Source organism: Misgurnus anguillicaudatus, chromosome 22, assembly GCF_027580225.2.
Source record: "Misgurnus anguillicaudatus chromosome 22, ASM2758022v2, whole genome shotgun sequence".
NCBI classification, from domain to species: domain Eukaryota; kingdom Metazoa; phylum Chordata; class Actinopteri; order Cypriniformes; family Cobitidae; genus Misgurnus; species Misgurnus anguillicaudatus.
Window position 1 is genome coordinate 29025552 of NC_073358.2, and position 15725 is coordinate 29041276.

The 15725-nt window shown below is 37.5% G+C and overlaps 1 protein-coding gene across 3 annotated transcripts in view; it reads left to right on the forward strand.

Moving 5' to 3' along the window:
- rxfp2l (relaxin family peptide receptor 2, like) overlaps positions 1-9988 on the forward strand; it is a 55590-nt gene extending 45602 nt beyond the window's left edge. Inside the window, exons 15-18 of one of the 3 annotated variants that reach the window (XM_055199678.2) lie at positions 798-1027; positions 4125-4535; positions 6643-6855; positions 9350-9985. In XM_055199678.2, the coding sequence (XP_055055653.2) occupies positions 798-1027; positions 4125-4535; positions 6643-6855; positions 9350-9489 (994 nt within the window). In that variant the 3' untranslated portion in view covers positions 9490-9985. Of the gene's footprint in view, positions 1-797; positions 1028-4124; positions 4536-6642; positions 6856-9349 lie in introns of all 3 variants that reach the window. The other 2 variants (XM_055199679.2, XM_055199677.2) reach the window with 2 other exon arrangements.
- The last annotated feature ends 5737 nt before the right edge of the window (positions 9989-15725 follow it).

Sequence of the window (15725 nt, forward strand, 5' to 3'; positions counted from 1 at the left end):
TTCGTTTCACTCGTGTCCCATTCATTTCCACTGTTTTTCTGCCACCACATTACGCGCGTGACGTAACTGTGCCGTCGACTCGCAAAAGGTCTATACAAAGCTCTTTTTATTCATCTATGCCAGGATAATTACAGTTTAACATTTCTATGGCACCTTTAAAAAGTCATCACTTAGGGCCCTATACACCCGTCACAATGTGGCGCTAGTTTCAATTACTGTGTTGTTTCAATAACAAATCCACTTACGCCCATCTGTTTGCCCATGGGCGTGCTGGTCTGAAAACCGATGTGTTCATGTGCATTGTTGGTGCATTGCTATTTTGTATTACGATTGTGCCATTAAACAACTAAAACCTGGTCAATGGTGCAATATTTAACAAATTTGCTGTTAATGCTCATTGAGATTAATTGAAACCATCAAAATATGAGGTGTATGGCATAAAGTTGGACAAACACTACACTTTTAAGGTATTTATTGTACAAAATAATTTGTCAGGTGGGTTCATGCTGGTTAACTCAGGTTTTGTTCTGAATCTGGTGGACCACCATGCTCCTCCCCAAAACTTAGCTGGTCAACCAGCATGATCTTTCTGATGTAGCTGACAAAGATAGTCTTGTTGTTGAGGCTTTTTAAAAAGACATGGTGTTGCTTTTTTGCCACTGTGCCAATTCAACTAATATCTTCTGAATGCCCAGTTAACATTTAAAACACTTATCCAAATCATGCCTGTTTGAATGTAAATGTCAAAATAACTTTGCTCTTCTGTTCTCTGTTATTTATGTGTGGGATGATTTCAGTTATTTTAAGCGCTTTGAATTCTGTGGATATTCTCCCAACGTGAGAAGCTGCAAACCAAACACAGACGGGATCTCCTCCTTTGAGAATCTGCTGGCGAACATCATTCTGCGCGTCTTCGTCTGGGTCGTTGCTTTCATCATTTGTTTCGGGAACATCTTCGTCATCTGTCTGCGGTCCTGTATCGCCTCAGAGAATCAGCATCACACAATGGCCATCAAATCTCTTTGCTGTAAGTCTGTTACCCATCAAACATTATTCATTCCAAAAGTGTATAGGACTACATCAGAAAACTGAAGCGACAATACTATGCATCCACAATACAGTGCATTCACAACCAAGTCATTTCCATAATGTGACATGTATTAGTAAATGCTGAAATTAACCTGAACTAAGATGAATAAATGCTTTAGAAGTATTGTTTATTGTTAGTTTATGTTATTTTATGCTAATGCACTAACTAAAACCTCATTCAAACACTCCTGGAAAGAACTAGTAACATTCCCATAACATACCCGGAAAGCCCTCTGTGTGAATGAGACTCAAAAAAATGTCGTAAGGGGTGTGCCGTATTGAGGACGCGTGTGTCATTGCAACAATGAAGTTATGGTTCAGCTTTTTAACTCATTCCCCGCCAGCCACTTTTTGAAAAGTTGCCCCCCAGCATTTTTTGTGGTATTCATTAAGTTTCACAAAATGCCTTCCAGGAAAATTTTCAAACATACAAATATATCAAATGAAAGAACAGACCCTCTGCTTTCAAACAAACAATGAACAAACAAACTAACAAATCGGGGAATTTTTTTATATCCTATCTATATTTTTTTCTCTGCTTATAAACTCTTAAATATGGCTTTTTTTCTTTAAAAAAATTTTTTTTAGCAAAAAGCTGAAATAATAGCATTTTTGTGAAGGTTTTTTTAGAGATCAGATTCAGAACGATTATCAAAACATACACAGGGTTTAAAATTAGTAAATAAAGTTTTGGCTTCAGTTTTTTTCATAAATTGGGTGCACCATCTAGTGGACAATCTTGGTACTGCAGATTAACATAAAAATTAATCAGGAACATGCATTTTATGCAAATGTTTTCTCTTAATTGACGAGATAACTCTCAATTTCTGGGAAAGAGTTAAAATCAGGGATTTACATGCAGATTAACATTCACAATGTTAGCAAACTGGACTGAAACAGAGAATAGGCAGCTCGTCACTATCCATGCTGAAGTTGAGATCATTCACCAGCATACTAGAACGGCGAAACACATGCTCCTTTATAGTCTTATCATAATCAAAAACGCATGTTAGTGGTTTCTGAAGACAGAAATAACGGATAATAAGCAAACTTAAGATGCTGCAGAGAAAAAAACTATCAAGTGCAGGACACTTCACGTGTCTTTACGGGATCTTTACAGCATCTGTGTAAACGCACGCACAGATTCCGGAAGATCATTGGCAGTGTGAATGAACCAAAAATCAAATCCCAGATGCATTTCCGTGTATTTTCCGTAATGTCTGTGAGAAAAAGGCTTAATGTTAAAGGAATAGTCTACTCATTTTCAATAATAAAATATGTTATTACCTTAACTAAGAATTGTTGATACATCCCTCTATCATCTGTGTGCGTGCACATAAGCGCTGGAGCGCGCTGCGACGCTTCGATAGCATTTAGCTTAGCCCCATTCATTCAATGGTACCAATCAGAGATAAAGTTAGAAGTGACCAAACACATCAACGTTTTTCCTATTTAAGACGAGTAGTTATACGAGCAAGTTTGGTGGTACAAAATAAAACGTAACGCTTTTCTAAGCGGATTTAAAAGAGGAGCTACATTTTATGGCGTAATAGCACTTTTGGGAGAACTTCGATTCGGTGCAGTAACACCCTCCCTCTCCCATTTTGAGAGTGAGAAGGGGAGCGGACTTTTCAGGCGAGTCGAAGTACTCCCAAAAGTGCTATTACGCCATAAAATATAGTTCCTCTTTTAAATCCGCTTAGAAAAGCGCTACGTTTTATTTTGTACCACCAAACTTGCTCGTATACTACTTGTCTTAAATAGGAAAAACGTTGATGTGTTTGGTCACTTCTAACTTTGTCTCTAGATGGTACCATTGAATGAATGGGGCTGGGCTAAGTGCTGTCGAGGCGTCGCGGCGCGCTCCGGCGCTTGCGTGCGCGCACGCAGATGGTGGAGGGATGTATCGACGGTTCTTGGTTGAGGTAGTGGCATATTTTGATGTTGAAAATGAGTAGACTATTCCTTTAATAAATACAACCTCATTGTAAAATGTTACAGAAATTTCTCAACGATGAGTCATTCATAACAGTTCAATACTACAAGAATGTTTTTATATTGACAAATATATAATTATCCACTGAAGTGAATCTATGTTCATAAATAATAACTGAATAATTTATTTGCTTTCTAAATGGAGTGTGAGTAAAGTGCTACTTTTTTGACGTTTAGAGACATCAGACAAACAGGATTAAAGGGTCGTAGTTCCCTCTAATTGCACACAAACACACACATACGTGCCATTATGCGACTAATTATACACATCAACATACAGCCCTGAAACTCAATAAATTATACATCTATGGGGTATCACAAGCTTTTAATAAACATCAAAACACACACACTTTCCAACCTGCTGGGGAGATAAATAATTACAACAAACAGCATCTTTATATACACACACACACACAAAGAGAGCTGCCTTACTTTTATGCGACCTCTCTGACACATGACGCAAACGGCAGCAACACAACACATATTCCCGGGCACATGTTGTCATCGTGCAACAGATAATTTTTTACAGAATGGCCAAATCACAGAATTATATCTAGAGCTATTCAGCTGGGGATCAGAATGTAAAGGCTAATCTGTGTCTCAGACACCGAGACAGATAGCAGAAAAAAGACTGACGGATAAGCAGATGCTGGATACGTGCTACATAAAGTTAAAAGGACACTTTGCTCCCTTAAATTATCAAAATGTACCACCCGCTCAGAAGAGAGATGGAAAGGTGTTTCTTTATTACCCAATCTTTTTCAGCAGGGGCAGAGATGGAGTTTTGTTTATGTGGATGACTACAGAGAGACTTCTGTAGAAAACCTTGATTTGGTGGTTGTTAATAATTAACCGAACCAACTGCCCACCAGGTTTCTAGGGCACAGAGAGACACCTCATAAACAGAGAAAAAGACACATCACCAAAGATAAATATAGTACACAAAAAATAAAACATGACATGTTGATGGATTATAGATGAATCCTCATACTTGGGATGGATGGATGATGTGTTAACCTCTGATTGTTGATCTCGGACAGGTGCAGACTGTCTAATGGGCGTGTACCTTCTTTTCATCGGTGCCTTTGACATCAAGTACTGCGGCGAGTACAACCGTCATGCTCAGATATGGATGGAAAGTCTGTCCTGCCAGCTGATTGGCTCTCTTGCCATGCTGTCCACGGAGGTGTCTGTCATGATGCTGACTTACATGACTTTAGAGAAGTACCTGTGCATCGTCTTCCCATTCCAACATTACCGCGCCGGACGAAAACAGACTCTTTGCTCCCTGATCTTCATCTGGCTGCTGGGATTCATCATTGCTGTTATTCCCTTCTGGGATAAACAGACGTTTGGGAATTTTTATGGCCGAAATGGAGTTTGTTTCCCTCTTCACTCCGACCAGACAGAGAAACCTGGTGCCAGATGCTACTCAACAGCCATATTTCTCGGTGAGGGCACTGAAGTGTGTAAATTTTGCAGTAGGTGTGCGTGTGTGGTTTATCTGTGCCAGTCTCTGGAGGATTGAACAGTTTTCCTGAATTTCCCCAGAGATTTGACAGTGTTACAGTCTAACAAAAGGCTTTTTTAAGAATGTAAACTCAAGAAATATGTTGCCAGGGTTGCGTCAACCAGTCAGTCTCTGCTGCTGCACACTTACTAAAGTTATTACTGATAACAAAACTGTCACAAACAGGAATAATATACAGATATACAAATATGTATAGAAATATACAAATATGTTCTCCAATACAAAAACATCATTGTTTTAAAGGATTGTAGGATTAAATCTCCAGCGTGTTCAGATTTTTGATCATTAGTGTATTTTACCAAAAATAAATTCTGGGTAAACGCCTGTCTGTGCCACCGAACCAGTTCAATACAACAAGAAAATGTATTACTTATTGAGATTAAATCAGCTTATTTGTTTGGTTCATCCTTAAAGCAACACCAAAGAGTTTTTTTACCTTAAAATAACGTTTCCAAAAAAGTTTCAGTGGTTCATCCACAAAAAACAGGGTGAATGGCACTTTCACATTCGCTTTGCAGCCCTCTATTGGCCAAAACCGCACTAAAAAAGTTTCCAACCGTCGGGTAGCGGTCCTGTAGTTCGAGTGAAAACTACAAAAACTTGCTTTACGGCAGACCTACAATCCAATCAGAGCCAGCTATGGTGCAGTATTTACGACAGTGGTAATGAACAATTACGCTTCTAACCTGTAGGGGGAGCAAAGAGCCAGAGTTCTTAAGTGTTGCTTTAAGCTTTGTTTATACTTGCGCTTTTTGTCCGCGACACATCGCGTGGCATCTCACCAAACAGACGAGGCATTTATAGTTGACACACTCGCTGTTAAACAATTTTTTTAACCGCCAGGGGGCGACGCGAGCAATCAAATTAAAAAACAAACACAAAGAAGAGAATAGAAGATGTCAGCCGCTGGAACAACTCTGGTTCTTGTAACATCAGAGCTTGATATATAAATATGAGAACATGAATAAAACAACAATCTTTTAAATATGTCTTTATTAAACATTATCATTTCATTAACGTTTTTACTAAACAAACAGTACAGACATCTTAAGGTTTGTATTTTATTCCTCGTCCAGTGGTTCATTCGTTCATTTTCGGATGCGGAGCCGCACGCACAGTTACAAAAAATGCCGTGCACACCTCCACGCAAAATGGGGTCTCGCGCACCCAATGCGCACGATCGCCTACTCTGCGTTGACGTCATTTTTGCCGCGCGCACCAGTGAAGACGCAGCGAGTATAAACATAGCTTTATGGGGAGTAAATTAAAGGGACACTCCACTTTTTTTGAAAATATGCTCATTATCCAGATCCCATAGAGTTAAACATTTGATTTTTACCGTTTTAGAATTTATTCAGCTGATCTCCGGGTCTGGTGGTACCAGTTTTAGCATAGCTTAGCACAATCCATTGAACCTGATTAGACCATTAGCATCGTGCTAAAAAAAACCAAAGAGATTGATATTTTTTCTATTTAAAACTTGACTCTTCTGTAGTTACTGTACATCGTGTACTAAGAATTACATGCAATGATATTATGCACTGCCCAAAAATAGTCCTCTGCTATTAAAAGTTACCAAGGGGACTATTTTCAGATGCTGCGTAATATCACTACGCCTGCTGCAGCCATGTTACGGTGGCAAAGTCCTTGATTATTACGCCAGAATGAGAGTATAGTTCCTAACCATATCTGCCTAGAAAATCACAACTTTTAATTTTTCGTCGGTCTTAGTACACGATGTAACTACAGAAGAGTCAAGTTGTAAATAGGATAAAAATATCCAAACTCTTTGGTTATTTTTTTAGCGCAATGCTAATGGTCTAATCAGATTCAATGGATTATGCTAAGCTATGCTAAAAAGTGTTACTGCCAGACCCGGAGATCGGCTGAATGGATTCCAAAACGGTAAAAATCAAATGTTTAACTCTACGGGAGCTGGAAAATGAGCATATTTTCAAGAAAAGTGGAGTGTCCCTTTAATAGCAAACATGACCATAATCTTATGTTATTTTCTGTTTGTTTGTCAGGTCTGAATCTGCTGGCTTTCGTGGTGATTGTATTCTCCTACTCCAGCATGTTTTATTCAGTGCAGAAGACTGCAAAGACAGCCCGTCAAACAGTATATGATCGTGAAGTCTCCATCGCAAAAAGATTTTTCTTCATTGTCTTCACCGATGCTATGTGCTGGATCCCGATCTTCCTCTTAAAGATTCTCTCACTGTTGAGAGTACAGATCGCAGGTATGATTGCGTATTACAACCTACAGTAGTGTGTTATTATCAGCATGTGCTTGAACTTTCTATGGCTTTGAACATTAGTTAAAGAGTTCATTGATATAATTCAGATGTAAAATAAGACCCATTCATTATAAATCACCAAAGATGATTTATCTAGGCTTGCATTACAGTCAATGAAGCCTCAAAATTCTCAAAGAAAAATGTGCTGTTGTAGAGCTCTAATATCCATTCAGATATCAACCCAAGTATCTGTGTTCATTGAGTAAAGCAGGACCTTCAATATTACAAACACACATTTTACCAAGTAGTTACTTATCACAAAACATAGAAAGCTTGGTGGTAGTGAGTGACATTGAGGTTGACTGATGGTGGTGTAATTCACTTACACTCACCTAAAGGATTATTAGGAACACCATACTGGTACTGTACCCTTTTGCCTTCAGAACTGCCTTAATTCTATGTGGCATTGATTCAACAAGGTGCTGAAAGCATTCTTTAGAAATGTTGGCCCATATTGATAGGATAGCATCTTGCAGTTGATGGAGATTTGTGGGATGCACATCCAGGGCACGAAGCTCCCGTTCCACCACATCCCAAAGATGCTCTATTGGGTTGAGAGCTGGTGACTGTGGGGGCCATTTTAGTACAGTGAACTCATTGTCATGTTCAAGAAACCAATTTGAAATGATTCAAGCTTTGTGACATGGTGCATTATCGTGCTGGAAGTAGCCATCAGAGGATGAGTACATGGTGGTCATAAAGGGATGGACATGGTCAGAAACAATGCTCAGGTAGGCTGTGGCATTTAAATGATGCTCAATTGGCACTAAGGGGCCTAAACTGTGATAAGAAAACATCCCCCACACCATTACACCACAGTGGTAACAAGGCATGATGGATCCATGTTCTCATTCTGTTTACGCCAAATTCTGACTCTACCATCTGAATGTTTCAACAGAAATTGAGACTCATCAGACCAGGCAAGATTTTTCCAGTCTTCAAATGTCCAATTTTGTTGAGCTTGTGCAAATTGTAGCCTTTTTTTCCTATTTGTAGTGGAGATGAGTGGTACCCGGTGGGGTCTTCTGCTGTTGTAGCCCATCCGCCTCAAGGTTGTGTGTGTTGTGGCTTCACAAATGCTTTGTTGCATACCTCGGTTGTTACGAGTGGTTATTTGTCAAAGTTGCTCTTCTATCAACTTGAATCAGTCGGCCCATTTTCATCTGACCTCTAGCATCAACAAGGCATTTTCGCACACAGAAATGGTTGTGCGTGAAAATCCCAGTAACTTTGTGAAATACTCAGACCGGCCCGTCTGGCACCAACAACCATGCCACGCTCAAAATTGCTTAAATCATCTTTCTTTACCATTCTGACATTCAGTTTGGAGTTCAGGAGATTGTCTTGACCAGGACCACACCCCTAAATGCATTGAAGCAACTGCCATGTGATTGGTTGATTAGATAATTGCATTAATGAGAAATTGAACAGGTGTTCCTAATAATCCTTTAGGTGAGTGTATAGCCTAAGGTTACATTTTTATTTCTAGTTATCATGTTTAGGCTTCAAAGTCCATAAAAGCTGAGATCAGCGCTGATTATCTTGATGGACGTAATTTGTAACTAACTACCAAAACCCAGTGAAAACCCAGCTAAAGTCATTTTTTTGTGATTTACTATTTTCTAAAATCGTCCCAGATAAAATTGTCCCAACATTATGTGAAAATATAACTTTGACGGCCATGTAAGGCCACGCCAAAAACCGAAATCAGTGACTGAAATCAAACTTTGATGCTCCTAATCTCATAATTAGATTGAGAGTTTACATTTATGCATTTGGCAGACGCTTTTATCTAATGCGACTTACAGTGCATTACAAAGCATACATCATTTCATGTCTTTCTTGGGATCAAACCTACAACCTTTTGCCATGCTAAAGCAGTGCCGCACCACAGAGCTACAGGAACATGGATTTCACAGACAGGGTCACATATGTTGTTTTATGGTGATCTTAAAGGTGTCGGCATTTCCCCATTCATGTAGGTATTAATTAAAATTGTATCACTAAAATATCTAACTGGAGGTGTTTATAAATATGGCCACTAAGTAAAGAGACTTTACTCAAATGGGGCTCAACAGCAAATGACATATTTTTTGTCTGGTCAATAATTGGACTTTGACAGCCTTTTTTCTTTACCTTTAATGGAATCCTGTGCGCCATAATGTATTGGTTTGGTTCAAATGAATCCATTTTGAATCTGAATCCAGATATAATTACGTCTTGTCAAAAATTGTTGACAACCGAGTCTGAAGGCACATTTTGATTGGAAGACCAAGAAGCTGAAGTTCAGACCATAGGGAGGATTAGACATTCAATCGCCGCAAGCGCAGAAGCACATTTATCAGACAGATACGTGCTTCCAATTCTTCTCGTACAAAAATGTGGTTTAATCTGCACTTTTTTCTCTCTCTCTCTGTCTCTCTCTCTCTCTCTCCAGGTACCATCATCCTGTGGGTGGTGATTTTTATCCTACCTATAAACAGTGCCCTCAACCCCATCCTGTACACTATCACAACCAGCGCATTTCAGCAAAGACTCAAGCAGTGTCTGAAATACCGTTGCCAACAGACTAACTGACACAGACTATCACGCATACACTATGCATATGGACAAGACATGCACATGAGAGTCTTCTATGCGGAATAAAGTCAATAGATGACCACACATGCATAAGATTCTCTCATCCAAAGCACAAATCAGGGTGAAATGAGTGTATTTTAGATACATGCATGGTTATGTTAACCAGCAGACCAGTAGTATGCATTTAAGCAATCAAATTGCACAGCAAGCCTGATATGAAAACAGAAACTACCAAAACCTGTGTCTGTGTGATGGTAAAGCTCTGCGGCTGTTTGGGATGGACACAGTGGATAAAGGATTGGAGCCCTTTCTACTTATTTAATTGTGATTTGTTTGATTATGAGGACATGTACAATAGAGGTGGACCTGATGTATAAGGATTGAAATTAGAGATGGACAAAGATTAATCTAAATTAATCGCATACAAAATAAAAGTTATTTTTTGCGTAATATATGTGTGTGTTGTGTGTTATTATGTATATTTAAAAACACAATCATACATATAAACATTTCATTATATATATATATATATATATATTTGTATTTATATATATATATATATATATATATATATATATATATATATATATATATATATATATATATATATATATATATATATATATATATATATATATATATATATATATATAATTTTTTTATTAATTTATATATATATATATATATATATATATATTTATTTATTTATTTATATATATGTATATACACATGTAAATGTTTCTTAAATAAATACATGCATGTGTGTGTATTTATACATAATAATTATGCTTAACACACACTTGTATATTATGCAAAAAAATCACTTTTATTTTGTATGCGATTAATCTAGATTAATCTTTGCCCAGTACTAATTAAAATGAAAAAATTTTAAACTGTATGAGGGTGACAGTGGGTACAGGAGAGATTGATGTCTTGTTTTGAGTACAAATATATAAGCATCCGAAACAAGATCATTTTAGAAGAATTACATTTGAAGAGCTCAGATGCAAAAGCTGCTAAACACCACCTTCTGTTTCTAGTTGCATCTTTAGCAACTGTTATATGTCATGTCCAAAGAAGTTTTTCTATACCATTTTTTTCCAATACCATAAAAAATTTTTTGTTAAACAACAATCAAACGACTAAATTGCTATTTGTGAAAATAAGGCATTTCAATTACTCACTAGTAACTTTTTCATTGACATCAAAGTGAAATTACTGAAACTAAACATAAGAGCTTGATAAAAAAATGCTTATTTAAAAAAAATCATGTCAGATGCACTTGCATCTAAACTCTTCATTTTTATTCAATTGGCAAGTTTACAAGTTTTCTTTTTACAAGTATAAACATTCAACAACATTAGTGATGTACATGAAAAAAACATATTCTATTATAAACAGTTGTGCACATTGAACTTGTTTTAAGGATGTTTACATATTTTTACATATTTAGTGCAGATGATTTTGTGCTCTTTCAAAGTCCTTCTCTAAGATCATATTAAAACAATGCTGGTATGCATAATTCATCCCTGAAAAAATACAAAGAAAACAGATCACTATATGATGTTCACATTCGCATCAATAAAAAAATGTTACAAATTGCAGTTCATAAGCTGACATGACATGAATTGTGTCAGCTCATTATTTATGACACCCTGTTTCATTTGTCGTCTGTCTACAATATTCACAATAAATGTACATCTAAAAATGTAAATAAATAAAATAATTATTTAATTATATTGCACTGTAGTTGTTTGATGTGTTTAACCAATGCAGCAGTTGTTTTGCTCTGCACACCTCTATAGGTTTCAGCAGTAACAACATAAACAAGCGGCTGTCGCGGTCCGCACGTAACTTCCTGTAAACTCCGCTAAGAATAAATAACAATAAAGTACTTAAAACATAGTTTATTTATATAACAAGCAAAAAAACAACACATAGATTAGGAAACCAAAACATTTGTTATTTTCGACAAGGCATTTGTTCAAGAGATCAGTTTAGCAACTAGTCAGACCATAAATAAACAAAACCGCAAGTAAAGTTCGGATCCAGACGTGTATCACGTGCGTCCGATGAAACCGTCTATAGAATTATTGTATTTACTGTAGAAGCAGCTAACAGACTTTATAATAAAAACTGAATAAAGCAGTTCATTGATCACATCTCTCACAAAAACATTTTACTGTTTACATTAATGTTTTAAAAAAATTCATGCATTTAAAAATAAGAATAAAATTCAGTTCAATTACATTATGCTTTGTGTAGCTGTTTATAATGCTACATATTCTATAAGTTATGGAGCTCACAAATGGCATTTTCATGAATCTGTATGGCAGTTTGGTGGAAGGACCCAAGCCATGGAGTACAGTACGTGACTAGATCCTGATTTTTGCTTCATGGACACTCAATTACAGAATACATTTTTCTGCACAAAATGCTCAACTCAATAATAAAGTGCAATATGCTCAGAGATATCTAGCTTGCCAGAAACTAAACTTTTTAAAATATCATTCCTAATATTTCACACAACTTACCTTGCAAAACCAGTGATTGGTTCTCTAAAACGTGTCCCTCTTCATCAACCCAGTACCTTGCAAGCACCCTTTTGTTAATGGGTGGACTTGGGCACCTTATTTATTTGCATATTTAAGGCCAGCTAATCACATTGGAACCAAATTTTCAGCACTTGTCCATTCTGAGTGCAATGTTCATTTATTATTAAGGACAGTGGGCCTGTCTTCTGAGACTAGACTTTGTTTTGATTTTTAATTCATAAGGTCCTTGAGTCAGCAGCAAAATAAACCTTAATAATAGTCTCAGATTAATTCATATTGTTGGTAATATTTCTATATCTGTCAGTGATTCAGGAATGTATTGGTTTAATAAAACAGGATGTTAGAATCTAATCTTTCTTCATCAGCCCTGAGATGTGACCTTAATGATGTCTTTCTAACACTGGAGCCAATCATGATTCAGGCAATTTATTTATGTAATCGATACAATCAAGATTAAACAGATAGAAAGAGAAAGTCTTAACCTATTCAGTGACCTCGGAATAACAATGTGCTGAATGTGTTTATGCCAGACTGATCTCATGAAAAGTTGTGTTATAGGGGTGGTTTCCCGGACAGGGATTATCTTAATCCAGGACTAGGCCTAAGGTTTATTAGGAAATATAACTAGTTTGAACAAATATGCCTTACTAAAAACATTACCTGTGTGCATTTTAAGGCAAAACAAAGGGCACTGATATATTTTAAGATATTTCAGTGCAAGTAGTTTTTAGTCTGGACAGCTCTTAAAAATGTTTTAGTCTAGGACTAGTCTAATCCCTGTCCGGGAAACCGCCCCAATGTCACACAAAATTTGATTGTTTTATTTGTGTCCATGGCATGAAATTCAGCTTTTACTCGTGCCCTGAGCACGAATGTCATTTTCGTGTCACTCGCACAAATTTCTTAACATAGTTTTTGTGTCCGTTGCACAACTTTCTTTTTCGTTTGATTTTATGTATCGTTTTCTCATTGTTTTTTATTTTTTCTTACCATTGTCACTTGGGGTTAGAATAACTTTCTGTTACATTTTTAGACATCCTAATGCTGCGTTCACACCAAACGCGAATAGAGCATCTGGCGCAAATTATTTCAATGTTAAGTCAATGTAAAGATGCGTTTACACATGTCTGGTGGTGCATATGAGGTGTTAAGTGTGGCACGGTAGACGTGAATCCGCTTCATTCGCGCGTGTAGTTCACGCAAATGACGTGAATTAAGCATGGCCGCGTGAAACGCGCGAGTTGAAAATCGGAACCCTGGCGGAAAAATTGTGCCGCGTTAATCAGGAGCCTGCTCTACCAGTGACGCGACCACAGGAAGCGAGCGGAGTTGCAGAAGCCCCTCCCATGATGCGAACCCCCGCGCGAACGTCTCGAATGACCAGAACTTCACACGCAAATGAAGGGAGTAAACTCAAAATGTTCAAGTGCCCAACCACACGCGAACAGCTCATTTTTGCCGCCTCTACTGCGTCTGGTGTGAACGCACAGTAACCCAAACCCCAACTCTAGTGTGGCATTCACACCATACACGGTAAAGGCAGGAAAAATGCACTATTCCCGCGTAGTTGGATGCTTGAACATTATGAGTTTACCTGCTTATTCGCGCGTGAAAGACGCACATGAAATTCTAGTCATTCAAGACATTCACACGGAAATTTGCAGCATGGGAGGGGCTTTTGCTCCCTGTAATCATGTCACTACTAAAACAAGCTCCTGATTGGTTAACATGGCGCCAATATTTGCCAAAGTTCAGATTTTTCAACTTGCGCGTTTCACGCGGCAACGCTCAATTCACGCGGAACCACAGGATGCGTATTCCCGTCTTTGCATTGACTTAACATGTTAATCACTCGCACTTGCCGCCTCTTCCGCACCTGGGGCCTCATTTATAAAGCGTGCGTACGCACAGATTTGATCGTAAAGTGTGCGTATGCAAAAATCCACGGCATATTAATATAAACTGTCTTTGACGCGGAAAAGTGATTAGCGCCACGTCAGGGTCTGAGCAGACGTACGCACTTTTGCTAGTCCGATTGCTGCAGGTTTTTGGCAATATAAGCCATTCTTGCTGTTTGAAATTGGGTTATAACCTTGACAAGCGCTTTTTTTTATGTCTGACATTAATTATGCAAGTTCATTTGCGATTTATAGATTTGAAAGGGGTACGCGCGTTTTCTTCGCGTACGTTTGGTTTATGAATCACACGTACGCATTTTTGTTAAATGATCGTAAGATCAAATGTAGGATAGTTTTTACGCAGCATTTTATAAATGAGGCCCCTGGTGTGAATGCCACATAACCCAAACTCCAGGCGAGAATAGTTTTAAAAGCGGAAGAAAAACATGTAGAAACCAATACATAAAAGTACATCCCAACTAAAACACCAAATTTAACCACAACCCCAAGCGACAATTTAAAAATAGGGGGGGAAATCAGAAAACAATACATAAAATGACACAAAAAAGAAAGCTGTGACATGGACACGAAAAACTATTTATAGAAATGTGTGCAAGTTATACGAAAAAGACATTTGTACTCAAAGCAAGAAAAAAGCTGAATGGACACAAATAAATTATTGAAATTTTGCTTAACTATAACACAACTTTCCGTCAGATCATGTTGGTTTATGCAATCTGCCAAATCAAGTGCTACAGGCACTTTTTTAAAGTGAGATAAATGAATCTATTTTCTTTGTCTCTTTGTGTTACAATGTAATCTATGCCTGGAGATAACTGAGAAATCTGAAAGCACAAAGAACTAGGAAATGATTTGCCCTACTTAGACTACAAAAGAAACATGTAAACCAAGCAGTTTCAAAGAACAGGAAATTTTCTTTTGTTTCCATAAAAGTGATCGACAGGACATTGCATTAAATTGTTCTTCATTTAGCAGGTGTTTCCTTATCCAGTGTAATGTGAGCTACAGGGAACTCCTCATTTGGGTCAATCAGGTTAAGTGCCTTGTTCAAGGACACCTCCTGGGCAATGAACTTAAACATAATACCATACCCCGCCGAATTATCTGCATATTAAGTACAGTATATATGAGAAAGACAGACAAGGAAATGAAAAAACTGGGCTAGTCTATAACCCAGTAACCAAGGCTCGGTCTCCTGCTGCTCAGCTGAAAGAACCAGAGATATGTTAGCCGTTCGTTTGACTTATTAAAAAACATTTCACACCCAAGTAACATGAAAAAAATACTGAAAAATGTGTGCCTTAAAGTCATTGTAAATTTGGCAGATTTTAGACACTTTAATAATTATTTAGCCAAAAAGCAGGATCACTTTATTTCTCCCCATGAGATGACAGCTCAGTCTGTCAGTTCACTGAGACTCACAAGCAGTAATTATTCTGTATCAGTCACACAAATTTGAACTGAATAGAGAAGCAACTTAGTAAATAGAAGTTTTTCTCTTTAAAATGCAAAATTTATATTTGACAATTGAACGTAACCTTAGGTGTCACCCAACTGCTTGTGCTATCAGGACAGCAATGTTGTTTAAGCAGATTTTATACAGCACCGTGGGGCTGTTGACTGCTTTATTCTGATTGGTTGACGAACGTTTTAAGGGTATGCATTATTTTTCAGGAAACGCACACCTATGAAGAAGTTCCAGGTCTGTCGTCCGCATTAAAGTTCCATATCACTACGCCAAATGTATTTAGTTTTTACA